Source organism: Heterodontus francisci, chromosome 6 (assembly GCF_036365525.1).
Source record: "Heterodontus francisci isolate sHetFra1 chromosome 6, sHetFra1.hap1, whole genome shotgun sequence".
Lineage (NCBI taxonomy): Eukaryota > Metazoa > Chordata > Chondrichthyes > Heterodontiformes > Heterodontidae > Heterodontus > Heterodontus francisci.
In genome coordinates, this window is record NC_090376.1 from 118,146,806 (window position 1) to 118,167,357 (window position 20,552).

At 42.8% G+C, this 20,552-nt stretch overlaps 1 protein-coding gene across 5 annotated transcripts in view; it reads left to right on the top strand.

Moving 5' to 3' along the window:
* ankrd10a (ankyrin repeat domain 10a) overlaps nt 1–20,552 on the top strand; it is a 67,082-nt gene that overhangs the window by 38,295 nt on the left and 8,235 nt on the right. For 4 of the 5 annotated variants that reach the window (XM_068034168.1, XM_068034169.1, XM_068034170.1 and 1 more), the window contains one exon: nt 8,182–8,426. In XM_068034168.1, coding sequence (XP_067890269.1) covers nt 8,182–8,426 — 245 coding nt within the window. Of the gene's footprint in view, nt 1–8,181; nt 8,427–12,833; nt 14,005–20,552 lie in introns of those variants that run through there. The other variant, XM_068034172.1, reaches the window with a different exon arrangement.

Sequence of the window (20,552 nt, forward strand, 5' to 3'; positions counted from 1 at the left end):
GCACTTGCTCCATTTATTGAAGTATGAATCTCAATTAGGCACTAAAACTGAAGGGCATTTCAAAGTTTGTGTTGTTTAATTAGATGCCTGAAAAACCTTTGTTAGTGTGTGTTCCACCATTGAATTATATTGGGTGTCCTGAGCTGCGATTGTGGGAATTTTGAGCAAAATTGCATTACTATCTATTATATTTAAATCGATTATTAGCTGAAATACAGGAGCTTGTGGTCACTGTTGACGGTTGTATTTGCATTGGGCAGTTGATAAATTTGACACAAATAGAAAAACAATGAAGTTACAAAAGTACTCCATAATGGAATGCACAAACCTTATGAAAATCAGCATAAATTCTAAGTATTAGCCAAGTACTACTACTCCTTTATGCTATGATATCCTTTTGAGTATTTTAAATAAATCTTGGATCAAACTTAAATGAGTTTTCATTTCTTTCACTGGGTTGCTTTTGAAAATGGGAATATTTACTTTAGAATAATTTTCAAAGCCATGAACTGGTGTTTGAATTTTTAGAAAACAAACTTAAAAATTATTCCCTCTGAAATATACATGCTACAAGTGTAGCACTAATATCTTTTCATTGCACCCTTCTCATCGCCATGCATATTGTTTGAACTAGAAACTGGAACAATTAACATTCACAACACTCAATTAATGCCTTTAAGTTGGACCATAACCTGAATGCTGTATGTCAGTTATAAATTGGCCTGTTGTCAACGTTTCTGTAATGCTTGATTACTAGAGCTGACAAGCAAAATTGAGAGGTAGACAGTTGAGGGGAAAATCACTGGACAGCTGTATTCAGTATAGGTGGAGTAGAATTTAATTCCTAAGCAAAGATGTCCAACCCATGCTAGTAAAAGAAACAGTGTTGACTGTTTTTAGGAGTGTCGCCATAGACCAATAATGCTCTCAACACATTGCCACTTGTCTATCTATTATTGCCCATTTGCTGATGGCTTTTGTTTCCACAGCACAGCTCTTCTCCTAAGTCTGTTGCTTTCAAAGAGGATAGCATTGTACTTGAGCATACTTACATCCTCTCCATTGTGGCTAAAGTTTCCCCAAGTTTCTGGTTCCATTTCAGGTTATCCTTGAAATGTTTCTTTTGGTTCCAGACTGTCCTTCTGTTCATGGGTGGCTGTACAATACACCTTTGGGCAGTCATTCATCTGACATAGACACAAATGTCCCGGCTACAGCAATTATGCCCGTTTCTTCATGACTGTCCCCGTCGTGTTGGTGCACTGTATCACTTTGGTGTTCTTTCTTACCACTAAATTTTGATGGGCTCATACTGAAGCCTTCTAGCATCTTCACATGAAAGTCTCATTTCAAAACCATAAAAGTGAGGAAGCATGTTGCCAACTACATCAAACTGTTCATGACATTTACTGTTTGTCCTTGTCATGATCTTGGATTCACTGTAAGGTTGACCTTGTACAGGCTGATGCATAACTGTCTCTTTTAAGCTGGTCAATCCATAACAATAAGCCTGTCGCTAACCTGCATTAGAATGCAGGAATGATGCACAGTGACCAGCGAATAAAAGTTCATGTTGGTTTTTATTGGATTTGGGCTTTGGCGTTGCTTGACTTATGTTAACGAGCTTAATGGGGACAGCCAGAGTGCTCACCAGCTTCCAGGGTCTTTGGTTGACTGCACAGAGAGCCCATCAATGAATGCTGATGTTATCTTTGATGTTTCTGAATCTGTTGGGCTGCGAACTCTCCTAAGTTTTGCCCAAGAAAACCTCACACTGCGCTTCAAGCAGTAAATCAACCACACAGTTGGCCTAAATTTGATAACATTTCAGCTTAGACCCCACAGTGGAGAGAAGACATGGTATTGTTCTCTGGTCAAATTTTGTTCCCTTTCATGCCTGAATCCTTGAAGATCAGGATGCAGAGCCAACTGATGATCTTCTGTGCCATAAATCTTTCTATATTTCTATCAGATACTCTCCCAAATCAGGTGGATCTGTTGTAGGGGGCTAAGTGCTATAGTCACCACCATGTTTGCATATTGCAAGCTAGGGCTTAACTGCTGTTGGCTTGTTGAAAGGCTTTGTACACTTGGCAATGGTGGGTTATTCGTCATGGATTTTTCTCTGTCTCCTTCATCTTCTGTAAAGTTGCTTCAGCAACTGCAGAAGAACAGCTGAGGAGTGAGTGGAAACATTCTTTACAAAGGGATAAAATGCCCTTGGGTCAGATTTCAAGGAGTTGCCTCTTGCATCCGGTTGCAGTTTGTAATCACAACTTTGCAGGATATGGTTTTCAGGACATATGTGTTTGTAATCTTGTTGACTGTTGTCAGCTTTTCACCAGTCCAGAAGCATGTGGAGCTTCCTTCAGCTCTAACCAGCTTACTCTTTTCTGTCGATTGCGTTTTACTCAAGACCACAGTACCGAGTGAAATAATTCTTGCGCAATCATATGGTGGTGCTTTTCTGGCTGTTCAAATCTTTGAGTCCCATCTCACAGCATTGTAACATTCTAAGCTTTGAGAATGAACCTTTATTTAGAAACTGGGTGTGAAGCGGGTACTATTTGAGCCGTTGATAGTAAATAGAGCTGCTGAGTTAGCCGGGGGTTGCTGCTGAATATGACACTGCTCTATTAGGCTAAATGAGCAATCAACGCCCTTGACTGCCTATGTGCAAGCCGGCGATTATACCCTTCAGTCTCCACTTGCCTTGGGGCTTGACAAGTGAGTGAGTGTGTTTGTGTTATTTCCTCACTTGACTGTAGGTGCTGGTTGTATGAAGTACTCAATGATCCATGATTGAATTGCCATTGGCTGATGAAAATACCAGCTCATCCATCTACCTCTTGCATCTATCTGTCCAAGTTACAGATGCTTCTTTGGAAATGTTAGGCCTGTCTCTGGCCTCTTTGCTGTTGTCTCATGGAGCTCCTCTGCCAAGTTCATTAATGAGGTCTTCACCTGTAACCCTGAGTTCAGTTCTACATTACACCCTTTGGCTTTGAGACCTTTGGACATGTCTGGCAGGTTTTACCCAGTTACAGATATTTACAGCAGAGCTTCCTGTGATGGGTTAATATTCTTGTATTTTTCCAAAGTTGAGGAGAAGGGTTTAAATAATAGTTTAATTACGACTCCCAAGTGCTTCAAACAGGGACCCAACCAACTTCATTTTACCAATTGAATGTTGAATTGGCACGTATGAACTTGCACTGATTTCTGTCTTTTATCAGGCAATAAAGGGGAAGAGGAAGACGGTGGGTTAGTTTGGGCTTTAGATATTGTTTGATATTGTTCATGTACAGAATTGGATTCCAGTTCTTACTCCCTTTGAGCATGGCCATGCTGTGGCACTTCTGGAAGACCTGTAGTATTGCTATGGATTCTACCATCTCTTGCCTATCAGATAACTTTAATTTGTCAGACAGTTGTATCTGGACTGCCCTCTGAAAATAATCATCAGTATGTAAAAAAAAAAAACTTGCATAGTGTATACACATCCAGTCCGCAAACTTTATTTCCTGTTGTCACAGTTTTTGATTTTCTTGTCAGCGTTTACCACTATAGGTTACAATGTCAGTATTTCCCATCAATTTTTGTGTCATGTGTCAGTGTCACTGCAGGCTTTGGTCACTAGGTAGCTCTGTGGTGTGAGTTTCTGAAATCTCCCAATTTGTATATAAAACTTAAGTTCACAAACTGACCATAGGCAACCCCAAAAACAATTTACTTTTATTATTTAAGTATTTTATTTAGTTTCCAGCACCCCTCCCCCGCCCCGCCAGGAAAATTAGAAGACTAAGCATATTCTAGTTAGAAATTGAAATGAGCCTGCATCACTTAAATATTATTGGATAAACTTTCCGAACATGTTAATCTTTTGGATTTTTTTTTGCTGTTCGTTCCTATCTGAAAAGTGTCCACTGTGGCCAGGAACAAGGTGCTTATCATGCTAGGTTGCAACAATTGTAGGATTTGTCACAGCTTGTCCTGCTGTGACACATCATTAATCCCTTTGATTACTGATTTAATCCTTTTAAAAATTGATAGGTTTACACCAGTTTAAAAAGAAATGCTTTTCAAGTACAAAATGCACATTTTATTTTTTAAAAAACATCCTGAAAATCTGGTAAAACAGATTTATCCATTGTAACGTAATGCAAAACTGGCTTTTGATTCCAGAGAATGTTGATTGGTTGACATTTGACTGATTTTTAGAATGCAGGACAATGAACAAGTCTGAGGAAATCACTCCTAAGGGTTCAAACCTGAAGAGAAGTCCAAGAGCACGCAGCCAGCTTGGTAGCAGTAACATTCGAGGCTTTTGAGAGCAAACTTAGCTCTTAAAAATGGGCCTTGCAGATATTGAAAAGTGAACTTTATTCACCACTACACTGTAATTCCAACCTTACTGCCAGCCAAGCTCATCTCTTCCTGTCCAAATGAAATTTGAGGCCTGATTTCAAAAGAATAACTACTTACACCTCTAACCTAATGAATATCGCAAGGTACATTCTTGGAGATGGTTGAATTAAATATTGAGCAGAAATCGGAGGAAGAGTTGGTGAGGTGTCTGAAGACATGCTCAAAGAGGTAGTTTTTGAGGAGGTTTATGAAGGTGATGGAAGATGAGGTGAGTGATCTTGGGAGAGAATTCTGGAGTGCACAGTCAGGAAGACTGAACAGGGAACATGGGGTGAGGCATGAAAGTGGAGCACAGCATGTGCTGCACAATAGTTCAGACTGAAGAGTGGAGGGTATAAATTGGGTGTGGAGTTGGTATAGGAGGAGGGTGGAGTGAGACTAGAAAATTTTCTCCATGAAGTGAAGCAATTTGAAAATAATGTATTGGGGAATGGGGAGCCATTGGAATTCAGATAGCACAGCATCGGAGGGCGAGCAGGGCTAAAGCGCGGCATTGGAGGGCCAGCAGGGCTAGAGCGGGGCGTCGGAGGGCCAGCAGGGCTAGAGCGGGGCGTCGGAGGGCCAGCAGGGCTAGAGCGGGGCGTCGGAGGGCCAGCAGGGCTAGAGCGGGGTGTCGGAGGGCCAGCAGGGCTAGAGCGCGGCGTCGGAGGGCTATAGCGTGGCATCAGATGCAGGCAGTAGAATTAGGCTATGTTATCCCATGTGCTGATGGAATTCAGGAAAAGCCTGGAGATGACAAAAGATGTTGGTGAGGGAGCATTAGAGAAAGGCAGGGGCGGTCCAGGCGACGGATTGGATGTGATGTCTCGAAGCTCAGCCATGTCGAGGAGCAGTGAGATTGCACATTATCTGGTTCAGCTCTGGCATACAGCCAAGAGGAGTAGGAGTGGGTGGAGTGCAGAGTTTATGGCTAAAAAGAAACAGTGCAACTTTGATTTTGCCAATATTTATGGGGATTTCTGACAATTCCACAGATAGTGTTCAGATAGACTGCATGGCGAGGGTGTGGTAGAAAGGTAAAGCAGGATGTATTCAGCAAATGTGTGGGAGCTAGCCTGTCCTTTATAGAGATGTCTCCAAAGGACTGTTATATGAAGGTTAGGGCTGGAGGAGTGATGTGGGGAGATGCTAAGAATGGCATCCAGGATCAAGCCAGAGGTGAGAGCGTGGGCTCGGGACACAGGGCCATTGCTTGAAGCAGGGCTAGCTGTGCTGGGACGTTGGAATGCGGGTATGAGAGGGTGATGTCGCAGTGATAGACTACAGAACAGAGATATTAGAGAAGGATAGAGTGACTAACTGCATCCAAGGTCAAGGAAGGTGGGGATACTGGAGTAACATGGAATATCCTGGGAGACCTTGACCAAGTGGGATAGAGCCAGACTGGACTCTCTCCTTCCTGGATAAGCAAGGACTTGTGTATTGACGATGCGAGGTGAAGTGACATTAGAAACTGGGCTGTAACTGGAGAAACAGAGTTGCATGTGAGCTCTTTGAGGAGGAAAATGCTTGCAGTTTTGAATTGGGTGGGTAAGAGGTGCAAGGGGAAGAGCAGTACCTGAAAAGTGGGGGCTGTCTATGCCTTTGGCTCTTGCAGAGAGAAAGGTTTGATGAAGGCTTATGGGAGATTGGGGAAGGAGCTGTAAAATACTTTGGGGTGAGGGGCAGTGGAGGCGCCAGCAAGTGATGGACATTTTTGGGGTGGGGGCAGATGATGGATTTTTTTGATGGAGTTGTGGTTGGAGTAGATGGGTCTACAAGAGGCTGGAGGTAACTCAGTGGATGGTCTGCATTTTGGAGACAAAGGATTGAATTATTGTGCCTGGTGTCAAAGGTGGGGATGGAGTTGCAGAGAGGGGAATCCGATGAGGACGGAGTTGCAGAGAGGGGAATCCGATGAGGACGGAGTTGCAGAGAGGGGAATCCGATGAGGACGGAGTTGCAGAGAGGGGTGTCAGGTGAGGACGGAGTTGCAGAGAGGGGTGTCAGGTGAGGACGGAGTTGCAGAGAGGGGTGTCAGGTGAGGACGGAGTTGCAGAGAGGGGTGTCAGGTGAGGACGAAGTTGCAGAGAGGGGTGTCAGGTGAGGACGGAGTTGCAGAGAGGGGTGTCAGGTGAGGACGGAGTTGCAGAGAGGGGTGTCAGGTGAGGACGGAGTTGCAGAGAGGGATGTCAGGTGAGGACGGAGTTGCAGAGAGGGGGTATCTGGTGAGGATGGAATTGGAGAGGGGTTTCAGGAGATGTGGGCAGAGTTGGATGGCACGCATAGGGAGAAGGAAGTAATTTCCTTGGTTAAAATGCTAGCAGCTGGGAAGAGCACCTTTGAAAAGATTCTGATGTTTAGTTTGGTCGAGAATACACAAATAGTCTCCGTTTCCTTAAAACATTAATTGCTGCCAAACCAGATGTCTGGGATTTTATTCTCACCAGCGATGGACTTGGCTAGACTTTTCTGTCAGTGAAGGGTCCTGTGTTAATGCCTCCCATTACAAATTTTCTGCTGCCAGCTTTAGGCTGTTCCACTGTTACTCTGCAGTGCGGCTGTAAAAACACTGCATATTGTTAGAGGGCTTGACAGGGTAGATGCTGAGGGGCTGTTTTCTGTGGCTGGAGGGTCTGGAACTATGAATCACAATCTCAGGATAAGGGGTTGGCCATTTAGGACTGAGATGAGGACAAATTTCTTCTCTCAGATGGTTGTGAATTTTTGGAATTCTATAACCCAGAGAGCTGTAGACAGTCAGCTGATGAGTATATTGACAGAGATCGATAGATTTTTGGGCTCTAAGGGAATTAAGAGATAGGGTAGGAAAGTGGAGTTGAGGTAGATGATCAGCCATTATTTTATTGCAAACCGGAGCAGGTTCCAGAGGCCCAATGGCCTACTCCTGCACCTATTTCTTATGTACTGATTAAGGCCCTGGTTACAATTCAAGGACAACTAATGAATCTTGGTGGAAAGAAATTACAAAGTAAGTTAACTCTGACAGGCAACTATCTGAATGTCACCTGGTGAATGAGGCATTTGGAGAACTCTTTTCTCATATTGATGTTTTCAGTTTTAAAAGCAAGTAATATCAGCTGATACTGGTGAGGCTCACAGAACCAAACGCAAATGCATGGGTTGTCAAGACCCAGAAAAATAAGCTGTAGAAAAAAAAAAGAAAGCAAGAGGCAAAGAGATAACAGAGAATTGTTTAAATTATTTCATTTAGTGTTTGAAAATATATGTTTCATTATAACAATTGCTGTATTGGAGCTGAAGAACTATTGAGTATCACTGGTGTGAGCTGCCATTTTTCAAAACAACATGACCAACCCAGGGAGAAGTGAATTGCTGAGAGATTTGTAGTTAACCCTAATCAGTTTAACGATCAAAGACAAGTATTTTGTACAAGTGAGGGAATAAAAAAAGGTGCTACAGTTTTGTTTGAAACTTTTAAAAGAAAAATAATTCTGCTTGTGATTTGCTGCTTCCATTTAAACTTGTTTCAAGTACCCAAGCTTGATTTATAATATTTGAAAATCAAGTGAAGCTAATTTCAGTGCCCAGCAAAATGGAATATGTCAATGCTTTAATAATACTCTAATACTGTTATTGGCAGATTACTTTAATATATTTATTGTAATGCAATTTTTCATATCGCCTTCAACGAAGTGCCCTAACTAATCTTTCCCACATGTCCAGATCTTTCCTATGTGTGAAATGCTGTGATAAGGTGGAGTGTAATTGTTTCCATGTTCCTTTGTGCAGTTTGAGGAATGCTAATGGGTTGACAGCAGCTGAGCTTGCCCTGGCTCAGGGGTTCCATGAATGCTCCCAGTTCCTGTGCAGCGTGCAGAACCATCAACTAAATGGTTTCTACACCAATGGCATCGCAAGCAGTCTTTATCGGGATAATCTAATTACGGACGGCCTAAATGGCTTCACAGGAACTAATCGCAAAAGAAGCCACGAGGAATCTGAGCATGGTGGAATCAAGAAGTCTAGAACTGACGGTAAGCAGCTTGTGCATTTTATTCTGTTGTATAAGGATCATCAAAATCATTTTTGTATTTGTAGCACCATCTCATGAACATTGTAGTAATCACGTGAATAAGGAAAGGACCAAAGATTGCCCAACTTTTGTTAATACACTAAAAACTTTTTAATCATAGAATCTTACAGCACTGTAGGAGGCCATTCTGCCCATTGTTCCTGTGCTGGCTCTTTGAAAGAGCTATCCAATGTGTCCCACTCCCCTGCTCTTTCCCCACAGCCCTGAAAATTTTTCCCCTTCAAGTATTTATCCAGTTCCCTTTTGAAAGTTACTATTGAATCTGCTTCCAACGCCCTCTCAGGCAGTGCATTCAGATCATAATAACCCAATGATCCCATCTGTACTACATATGACAGATAAAATTGTGTACTGAAATTGAAGGGAAACTTCAAAGAAGGCTCAAATTAATTCACAGTTTAAATTATAAATATTTTTATGTAAAGGTTTGACTCAGAAGTGGCTATTTGGCCCTTCATGCTTGGGCTATATATAGGCTTATCTTGGGGCTGATTATACAACTCTCATTGTCCTGCTTTTTCCCATGTTCCTTTATATCATTTGAGTAACTGGTGCCATTTTTAATGTTGTAATGGATTTAGAATCAGTCATCACCTGTGAGCATGCATTCAACATTCCATTGCATGAAGATTCTTCGAACCAGTCTTACGGCCTTGTGACTCTGATTTATCTGCGTTAGAAATAGTCCATCTGTTAATCTGATCTATTCCTTTTATCATTTGAACTCAAACTGCACCCCTCGCCCCCACATTTTTCTCAGTTCAAGGGAACACAGCCCTTGTTAGCACGGCTGTTCTTCCTCACCCAGACCCTCAACCCAGGTATCTTCCAGGTAAATCTGTAGTGCAGCTCCTCCAGAATGATTCGACCTTCCTGTAGTGAGGAACCCAGACTGTACACAGGATTCCAGATGTGACAACCCATTGCTTTATTAGTCAGCAACAACTCTGGATGTATTCAGTCACTTTCGATATAAAGTCTAAGTCCTGTTTGATTTCTTAATGGCTTTTTTTTTTTCAATGTTGACCCACTTCTAAGCTTTAATGCCTCTGCCTAACTACACTTTGCTCCTCTGTGCTGAGAAGTTTATAACTTCAGTAGTAGTTTCATTTTTCCCCTCCTTTCCTCTCCATCCCTTTCCATCCTACCTCTTTATCCCTCCATCTTACACTCTCACTAATCCCCTCTCCCTAATGCTTTACTCCTTCTCCTGCTTTTTACCCCTCCTCCTGTGCTCTCTCCCTCCCACTCCCCATCTCTGCCTCTCCCACTGTCCATCCTTTCCTTTCCAGCTCTTTATCCCTTTCCCACTCTCCATCCCTTAGCCTTCACCCTTTATCTCTCCGCTCCCCCCCCCCCCCACTCCATATCCCCTCTTCCTAGCCCTCCCTTGCTCTATCTCTCCGACCCACACTCTCTGTCCATCCCTTCCCTGCTATCTTTACTGTCCCTCCGCCGTGCTCTAGTGTTTCTGCTTTGGATTATACATAAACTCTCCTTTTAACAACAGCGAACATTTCGGGGGCATCGGTACTCATCGATGTGTCCAATTTAAGTTCAACTTACCCCTGCCCCCACCCCTGCTTATTGTCCCAGGCAAAGTTATTTTATTAAATGACCCAACAGTTGGTCCTTTGCTCCTGTGCCCATTCTTGGGGCATCGCTGAGCCCAGTGACTGGGGCCCAGTTACTGAGGGGCCTGATCACTGAGTCCAGTTACTGAGGACCCTTGTCACTGAGCACAATGACTGGGGGCCCAGTCACTGAGGGTCCTGGTCACTGAGCCCAATGAGTGGGGGCTTGATCACTGAGCCTGATCACAGGGGGCGGGGTTGGGTCCGGTCACTAATCCTGATCATAGGGGACCCTGGTCACTGAGTCCGATCACGGGAGGGATGGGGTTGGGTCCGGTCACTAATCCTGATCACAGGGTCCTGTCCCTGAGTCCAATCAAGGTGCGCCCGGTTACACGCTGGGGGCGGGGTGTGCACTGGTCAGCCAGTCCGGGGCCTGATTGCTGGGTCCATTTCCTGGTCCTCCCGAGGTATTTTGTCTAGAGTGTCTGGCAATGAGCAGTATCCTGACGTTTGAGGTCATCAAAAACAAGTTTTGGTTTCAAGTTTCAGATCATAACCATGTGGCCATGACATCATCCAGTCTCAGCCAATCCGTGACACTGGCCCTTTTAAATTATGTATGACCGTTTCCATTTTGTTCCTCCTTGACTATTTTCAGCGGTTTTTCAGCACACTGCAGTGTCAGTTGAGGATTACAATACACACACTCTTTCTCTGAACTTGCCATTTTATTTATGTACTCAGTGCAGCAAGCAATTCCATTCTATCCTGTGAGTCTATTTCCTGTATATATGTGAGAGGGTCAGTCCTTTCTGTCTCCACTGTAGAAATTCCTGGAAGAATATCCTGTAATGAAGTTAAATTTGGTGGGAGGACAGTGGGTACTTCCTAGAAATGGAACCTGTTGAACAATGTGTTACAGGGCAGAGTGAGGGTTGAACTCTCCTATCTGCCACTGAAGTAAAATACCTTTTAGGAAATGGACCTGTTCCATGAAGCATAGAGCAAAGCAGCTTCTGTTTTCAATCACAGTAAGTGGCATCATTGTGAGTATTTTTGCCAATTTATCGCAAGTTGTCAGGTGTCTTGTGCTGTGAGCTCGCACATTGTACAATCTGAACCTGGACCCGTCTAACAGTTTCAGTTCATCCAGCAGTTTGACTGGATTGAAGCTTTTGTATAGAGCTGAATGGCTGGAACTGGTTGCTGGATGTTGCTGCCTTTCTTACTAATTGGTCGCATTTGAAAGGTAAACAATTAAAGCCATTTTAGCATCAAAGGGTCGATAGTTCAGTAGCATCCACCCCCACTCGAAGTCCTCAGCATGTCCGCTGTGAGCAGTAAGCACCCAGTGAGGATGGTCTCCAACATAAGTTTAGCCCGAAGCTCACAAACATCCCACCGCCTCACCCCACAACTTCCAATGCCTGGCCCTGAATATGGCTAGAGTGCTCTGGCCACACAGAGCCAGTAGGAATCTGCACTGAGCAGTAGACTGCCTTTAAATAAATAAGAAGTTAAGGCACCTCTACCCTTTGCCCCCATTCCCTCCCTACCCTGGTAATGATCCCCTGACCAAGCCTGGCACTACCCATGCAGTCAATTCTCTCTCCGCCCCACAGATTCCTGGCAAGCAGCAGCTCTTTACTAGCTGCTGGTGCCCTCAGATTGTGACAACTTGCTTAGAGTGCCAATCCAGCACTAATTGAGTTGGCCAGAGTTGGCTCTTTCATGCCAGTGGGTGCCAGTATTGTGGCCCCACTCTCCACCGCCTCCCAGTTTGTTCCACATGTGATAGGTTATAAAGTTGTCACTTGGGGTTGGAGGCTAGAGTCGCCACCACCCAGTCTAATCGCAGACACTTAGCTATATATAGCAATAACTATTTGCAATTACAGTAGGCGTCAAATACTAAGATGCCGCTTACAACATATTAAACACAGAGGCTAAGGACCTAACAGTGGTTAGCAGTGTCGTGTTATTGTAGTACAGGGCCAGAGGCAAGATGTTGGAGTTTTATCCTGTTATCATTCACGTGTTGCCACCAGTGGTCATTTACCCCTTCAGAACGTTTCTGTGTCCCAGCACGGCACCACAGCTTTCTCTGTAATAGACAAATGGTTAATAGCAGTGGCTTTAATAATATTTAATTTGCCCCTTTAAATGTTTTTGAAATCATTAGCTTCAACTGCTTTAAAAAAGGCCCACAACACTTACTCCATTATGTTCTCATGACTTACAGCGGGCAAATAATGATGAGACCAGGGCACCTACTGTAAGTGGTGGGGACAGTCACCGCCACATGTTTTAGGTTATTTGGGAGCTTAATTTTCCTGGTTCTCTTTTTTAGTTGATCATTTTCCATCTTTTAAATTCTATGCAATATTTTACACTAGGGTAGTTTAAAGATGAATCATTGGAGTGGTTGTAAGACATTGTAAGTATAAATTATTAAGCAAAGGCATGCTGAGGGGTTAGTTTTTGAGTTTGTGCTAGCATCAGGGAACACGTTGGGAATGAATGGGACTGAGTGGGTGGCACTCACATTGTGACTGTCAGGAGAGACTCTCCACTGATATCACAAACTCGCAAAGCAGGCCCTGTAACATACGTGGTGTGTCTATTATATGTTTGTATATGAAGTTATAGCTCTCACATTCAACAGAGCATTTCACCGGACCTAAAGTAAATCCATATATGACAGATTGGTGTCATATACTTAAACATGCAAATGTGCATGTGTGCTTACGGCAGATTCCTCCTTCTCACAGCTCTGGGCTTTGATGACTTCGGGACAGCAGCAGATGGCATCACCGAGGACAACCTGGAAAGTATTTACACAGAGTTCAAGCCCCCAACCATCTCAGGGGGAGCTGGAGGATTCCCAGCTGAATGCGGCAGCAATCAGATCAAACTGGACCACACAGCTCAGGAGGCTGTGCCTCTTAGAGGCCAGGAGTTTGAAGTCTTCACAGTTTCTCCCATGCAGACCCCATGCCGCTGTATGAATAAATATGCATATGACTTTTAACATTTTCAACCTTCAAATTACAAAGTTCGTTTTTTTAATGTATGATTCATGACCTAGGCAGCTGCTCTCTAGCAATCCATACTGCCTCTGCTCAAACTGGAAAACATGAATGGTTTTAAAGAAAGCAGTTTCTAAAAACTGGAGCAGCACTTTCCCTGAATATGTACCACCAGGCACCACAGGCCTGTCTAACACACACACACTCCTATTCACACACACACACTCATGCATACTCGTACACACATACATACATGTGCACACACTCATAGATGCACATACACGCGTGCATACACGTACTTGACTGTTTTACTCACAGTACGACAGTGACTGCACTTCAATAATAATTAATAGACTGTAGAGTACTTTGGGATGTCTTGAGGGTGTTATAAGGTGCTCTTATAAATACAAGCTCTTCCTGCATGGCTTATGTATGCAAAGTATCTCAGCAGGATTCTGTTGTATCTCATCTTTAGTCTCGTGTAATGCGCTGTTTATATTCTGGTCAGAGGTGTCATGTTTCGGATGAGATGTTAAACCGAGGGCCCATCTGTCCTTTCAGGTGGATGTAAAAATCCCATGGCATTATTTTGAAAAAGAGTTCTCTCCAGTGTTCTTGCCAGTATTTATCCCTCAATCACCATCACTCAAACAAATTATTTGGTCATTATCACATTGATGTTTGTAGGAGCTTGTGCACAAATTGTTTACTGTGTTTGCTAAATTACAGTGACTACACTTCAGAATAACTTCATTTGTTACAAAGTGCTTTGGGATATCCTGAGGTTGTGAAAGCTGCTACAGAAATACAAGTCTTTTTCTTTTAGCCTTTCTGCTTCTAGATGATGGAATATCCAAACACACTTAGCTTAGATCCAGTATGTTATTTTTAATAAATACTTTTGATACTTTAACTTCTGTTTCTGCCTTTGTCGCTGGTTTTGCTGCCTTCCATTGCCAAGGCACTGGCTCCCTTGCTGGCCAGTAGTTCTGGAAAAGCACCACTCTTGTACCTGAGCCCAGGCAATGTCAGCAAGCTATTCAACTCCTAGTGAAGTCATGGCTGAGCTCTGTTTTGTTCTTCCCCAGTGTCCATGAACTAGCTGTTTCAGCACAGGACGCTGGACAGTCAAGAGCGGGGACCACACCTAATTGCTTCTTTCCCCCTCACTAACCTAAGGCATTAGGCCAGTTATAGTTTGTTTACCATCACTCTGACTGAGGGCAGCAATTCTACAGCAATTGGCATCGCGTCTGGGTCCTACCTGGTCTGTCGGACTCAGCTTCTCTCTGAATAAACTCTTGGAGAAGCACGTGATCCTTTGAATGTTTGGGTGCAATTATTGGTGCAAAAACCATGTGAGTATTAGTGTTTTAAGTATCTGTAAGAACATAGTTACTGTTGAACGTTGATTTGATACAAGAGCCTGCCTACCCTGTTAATGTCACATAGCTTATGTCTATGTTTTCATGTACAAAATGTCACAGGCCAGTAATTGAGCACAATTTAATTGGTGTCCAGGTTTCTATGCTCTTTCAAGCTGCACGCTAGCATTGTAAGATGGAATTTGCAGGAAGTTTATTGAGTTTGAATGAACAGTTTTTTGAATCAGCTTCCTGTGGTGTTTCACTTTTGTCACTGAATTTGTCGCCACTGTTGGGGCACACACACACTAAAACCAAACATGTCTGGCTCAGAGACTCAGCGTATCAAATAGTCTGATTCCTGGTATATGGCGTAATGCTAATGTTCTCCCACAGGGCATTCCAGATACTTAACCTTAACTTTAAGCATTGGATTCATAAAGATGTTTTTAAATAGTTTTAAAAGGGAGCATTGGGAACATTTTGAGGAAAAAGTGAGACAGGTTTTCTGTTTCCTAGCCATAGTTATGCAGGGTTTCTGTCCCAGACAAGTGGATTTTTACAAAATACAAGAGAAGGGAAAACCTTGTAGAATTTAAAAGTACACAATACAGACTGTTACAATTACTCATGGATGTGAAATGTATAAAATTTTAAAATACAAAGTTTATAGAATCTTGTATGTTTACAAAGTGTAGTTGGGATTTTGCTTTGCTGTAATGCTAAACTAGATGTTTAAACATCTAATCCTACACAATAATGAAGGGCGGCTGTCTGGAAAGCTTACAAAGGCCCAGACTCCTAATTGGTGGGAAACCAGAGACAGTGAATGTGCCTTAGATAGACAGACTGAGCTTCACACTGTTTTATTTTTCAAATCCAAATTGGAGAGAAGCATGAAAGAGACCAGGGAAGTGTTTGGTGAAGGAAGAAAACCAGATGGGTACCAGGAAATATCTCACATGTGGCAAAGTGCCAGTGGTTTTAAAAAAATGATCCATTTGGTTTTCCATCTGTATTAATGAAAGATGAGATATGCAAAAAAGTTGTTGACAGTAGGGAGCACAAAAAGATGGTAACCAGAAGAAACCTTTTTCCAGAGTTAGGAATGTGGGATGGTTTGGTACAAGGATATGATGCTAAATAAATTACAATGTTCAAAAATGTACCAGATAATTAATGAAAGAACACAAGAGTGTGGAGAGAAAGCAGGAAAATGACATTAGCTTGGGTAAAAACTGGAAAATGGGATTAGCTTGGGGAGAAAGTGGGAACATGGGATTATTTGGGGGACGAGTGTAAGAAAATGGGATTAGTTTGGGAAGTGGAAGAGTGTAAAATCCATCCTGAGAGAGCCTAACTTAAACCATGCCCAGTTTCTGCATTAACATTTCTATATGTATGAAACTGGTGGACTAGGGTTTATCTCACTTGCGTCTTCTGATGACAGACCAAGTCACGGAGGGAGAAATATTTTGTTGGGAGGAGATAAAGTCTTAGCTGAACAGTTTGATTTGTGCTTAGAATAGGCTGCTGGATGGGGTGGACCCCACATTCTCCTGTGGGATGTTAGGGTGCAAACAGTTCCTTTAAATGCAGAGTTGGAGCTTGAGATCAAAGACTGTAAAAGTCTGATGGGGGAAGCAGTTGCCAGGGAATGAGGACAGTCTGGTCACAGCTTATTTTCCAGTCTTCTTCTAATGTGTCCTTGGCATCTGTCTGTTGGTTGTGTCAGCAGATATTCCTCATCCTTCCTGCTTTAGTCAGCCTCTGCTTATAGATTTAATACTATGGGCAGTAGGCATGCTGCCGTCACTGAGAGATTTACAAAGTACTTGGACTTTGTATACAAGGGACTCTGAGCCAAAGCTCGTTTGTTTATTTTTTCCCTGCTAACAGTTAAGACTTGTTTTTGATGGTTGCTGCTGTTTTTATGGGTATATTTTGACAAAGTTCTGCTCTACAAGCCATTGCTAGTTTCTCACCAGTGCTCAAGAACAATCAAAATAAGTGAGGTAGCCTTTCCACTTCCTCACGCCTATGAATATATCCTCTGTTGAGTCATTATCAGCTCTGGTCGAGACCAGATCACCTGATTTTAAGACTAATGATCATGGATCGTCACCATCATCAATACCCATAACTACTAGTGTATTGTTATTCATTCTCAGGATGCAGGTGTCACTGGCAAAGCCAGCATTTATTGCCCATCCCTAATTGTCCTTGCGAAGGTGGTGGTGAGCCACCTTCTTGAACTGTTGCAGACCATATAGTGTAGATGCACCCACAGTGCTGTTAGGGAGGGAATTCCAAGATTTTGACCCAGCAACAGTGAAGGAGCAGTGAGCTATTTCCAAGTTGTGATGGTCCGTGACTTGGAGGGGAACTTGGAGGTGGTGGTGTTCCCATGCGCCTGCTGCCGTTGTTCTTTAGGGTTGGAGGTGACAGATTTGGGAGGTGCTGTCAAAGAAGCTTTAGCAAGTTACTGGAGTGCATCTTGTAGATGATATACACTGCAGCCACAGTATGTCGGTGGTGCCGGAAGTAAATATTTAAGCCAGTGGATGGGGTGCATTTGTCAGCTTTGCAACTTCCTGGTGTGTGATGTCTGTGCTGAGCAGACCCAAAGCGGATGTTGTGACTGTTAAATTCTAAGTGGATTTCCATCGGGGAAAGTTGGCCTCTCCTGATTCTCCGTGCGAAGTAAGAGAGAGTGAATGCAGGCAGAGATGGTTTTCAGGTGTAACCCAGCAGCTCATACAACAGCTGGTCCTCTGAGGCTCATGCAGTCTTCTCCATCTCCAGCCCGAAGACCTCCTTCAGCACTCCACCATCACTAGGCAGAAAAAAAACAAAGTCACCATATTGTCAGTCATCAGTTGCTGACTTGCAAAAAAAAAAGGCAAATACTTCAAATGCTGGAAATGTGAAATAAGGACAGAAAAGGCTGGAAACACTCAGCAGGTCAGGCAGCATCTGTGAAGTGAGGGAAAAATGTGACCATTTCTGCTTGATGACCCATTCTCAGACCCCAAATGCAAATTTTGTCTGATCCAGATTGAGCTCCTTCCTGGGGTTTGGTAGGAAGGGTCAGTTTTCAAAATGTTTCTGTGGACGCAAGTTGAGGAGCAAGAAAGCTCCTTGTGAATCTTTACCGAGAAGACTCATTTGATTCATTCAGATACGTGACACCTTTGAGCTTTGCTTTTTACTCATTTAAGTAAATATAGTAACATTTCCCCCAAGATGCTTTGTAAGGGATGCTCAGCAGCAGTTATCCCAGAGCTAAGAGAGATGACCAAAGGCAGGGTGAAAGAAATAGATTAGACTATTTGGATGTTACATACTGTTGAAATTCAAGCAGCTAAACTTGTACAGCTTAATGCACTAGACATAGGCCTGTGACCTGTGCAATACTGATTGATAAATATTCTTGGCTCTGGATATCTAGTTTCCCTGTTGATCAATAAACAGTGAGTATTATTCCATTGCTGCCTAATTTATTCAATGGTCAGGCTGGACATTTAAAATGCAAGTTAAAATTCAATATATTTTAACATAACAGCTGAATAACTGATATCGGTGCTGGATAACAGGCAATTGAACCAGGGGATGTTGTATCTCTGTCTTCTCCTGGGCCAGTCTGTGAGGACTTGAGAAGATTTAAGGTGGCATTTTGGACTATCATGTATAGTTTCACTGAACATTATAGTTTTGATATATCAACAGTTCACAATTAAAAGTATTCTGGCCCAAGTGTGAACTGAACTTTAGCAGGATGTGGCATTTAGCTCAGTTTCCCACATTTAAGTTTAGTTTCTACAACTTTAGGCGTAAATATTTTGATGTATTTTAGTACATATATGCAAATATAATGTATTCATGCTGAAAGCTGGATGAATGAGGAAGAATGTTAGGTTTTCTACCATAACAAGGTTTCCCCCATTCCTTGCTTGAAATGTAAGCTCTCTCTTTACCTCTCACTATTTTTCTGCCCTTTGCCCCTTTCCTTCTGACTGGCGCATGTTGGAACTTGTTAGTCTTTCCGTGTTGACATCTCTCGGTCTCTGCAGCTTCTGATTCAAGGATTAAGGTGTGGTTCAGAACATCATCCTTTATAAAAGGGATCTGGAGGATTGAGCTGTGCCAAGGGCACTTAAACCCTGTGTCTCCAGGTGCCAAACCCTGTTGCATGGCAGGCATTGGTTTCAAAGAATAAGCAAGATCATAAGGAGGAAAGGTAATGGTCACCTGATTGTGTAATTATTTTAATTCAATGATCTTTCTCTGCAGAGAATATAATTTGTTCAGAGAAAGGAAATTTGGTAAATATTAATAGATATTCTTCATAGTCGCATGTGTAACTTGATAAAAATTACTTTGTGTGCTGCAAATAGCTTTAAGATAACTAATTATGTCAGCTAAAATAAAACCAGAAAATGATGGAATCAGTCAGGATCTGTGGAGAGAGCATACAGAGTGTGTAAACTTGTGATCACAACTTTACTAAACAAAACTAACATTAACTTCAAGGTACAGATAATGGGTGTTTTCAGCTTTGGCTCTGGTTAGTCTGTACATTAATGTTGTATAACATAAGTTTCTTTGAAAGGATTAAATATAACTTCGTTATCGACTCTGGTTACATGTATAAAATGTTTGTTTAACTTGAAGTATGTGAAATTAATTCATCTATACCTCTTTCAATACTTTTGCACTTGTGTTGCTTTTCTGCACTCTGTTGCAACAATAAAAAAACTTAATACCTAACTAACACGTTTCAGTTCATTAATTCAGCTAATTTTGTTAGTTATTTAATTCTCCTACATCCCTTCCCTCCAATACCACTCACTGTTCCCAGCCCAGAGAAGGACTTGGAGTGCTGCTTCCTGACCCATGACTGATCGTGGGCAACCTGTTTGGGCAAAGTGTGGGTGATTGAGCTGATGGGATGTTGGTATTTTTCCCTGTCTCAGACTGGCGTGATGGTAAATGCTGCCTCTATTCAGCACTCCCCCCATACTGCTGCAGTCACAGGCTGAATTCATAATTGGGGAATTACAGGTATAAGCCCCTTTTTTTCCCCCAAACTGTAAGTTGATTCCATATTCTGCAATGTTTGTGAAAACACTACATTACTGCCGTCAGTTTTAAATATTAAAATCCCTCCCTGGCCTCACTCTTCCTATCTAACCTCCTCCAGCCCTACAAGCCTTCAAGGTCTCTGCGCATCACTGATTTTAGTATTTCCACCATTGGTGGATGTGCCTGCAGCTGCTTGGGTCCTACGCTCTGGAATTCCCTTCCTAAACCTCTCCACCTCCCTACTTCTTTTTAAGATTCAACTTAAAAACTACTTGTTCGATTAAGCTGTTGGTCATCTGTTCTTATGGCTCCTCCTGTGGCTCAAAAAATATCAGTGTTTTTATTGATAATGCTCTCTTGTTAGGCACTTTGGGATGTTTTAATATGTTAAATGCACTATATATATGTAGTTATTGCCAAGAAGTAAAATGATCATTTTCATTGGTTCAAAGTAAAGCTCCCATAAGCTTAACTCATCTAAACCTCTGCTGTCCGAATTCTATCCCATATGTTTGTTGCATGTGACCTTGCTGCCCTGCATTAACTCCAGGTCCTTAAATTTGAAATTCTTGGCCTTATGTTTAAATGCCTTTATTGCCTAACCCCTCACTGTCTCTGTAACCTTTCTCCAGCCCTCCCACCCCCACACTCTCCATTGCTCTGACCCCCTCTCTGCCTCTGTAACCTTTCTGCAGCCCTCCCACCCCCACACTCTCCATTGCTCTGACCCCCTCACTGTCTCTGTAACCTTTCTCCAGTCCTCCCACTCCCACACTCTCCATTGCTCTGACCCCCTCTCTGTCTCTGTAACATTCCTCAGCCCTCCCACCCCCACACTCTCCATAGCTCTGACCCCCTCACTGTCTCTGTAACCTTTCTCCAGCCCTCCCACCCCCACACTCTCCATAGCTCTGACCCCCTCTCTGTCTCTGTAACATTTTTCAGCCCTCCCACCCCCACACTCTCCATAGCTCTGACCCCCTCTCTGTCTCTGTAACATTTTTCAGCCCTC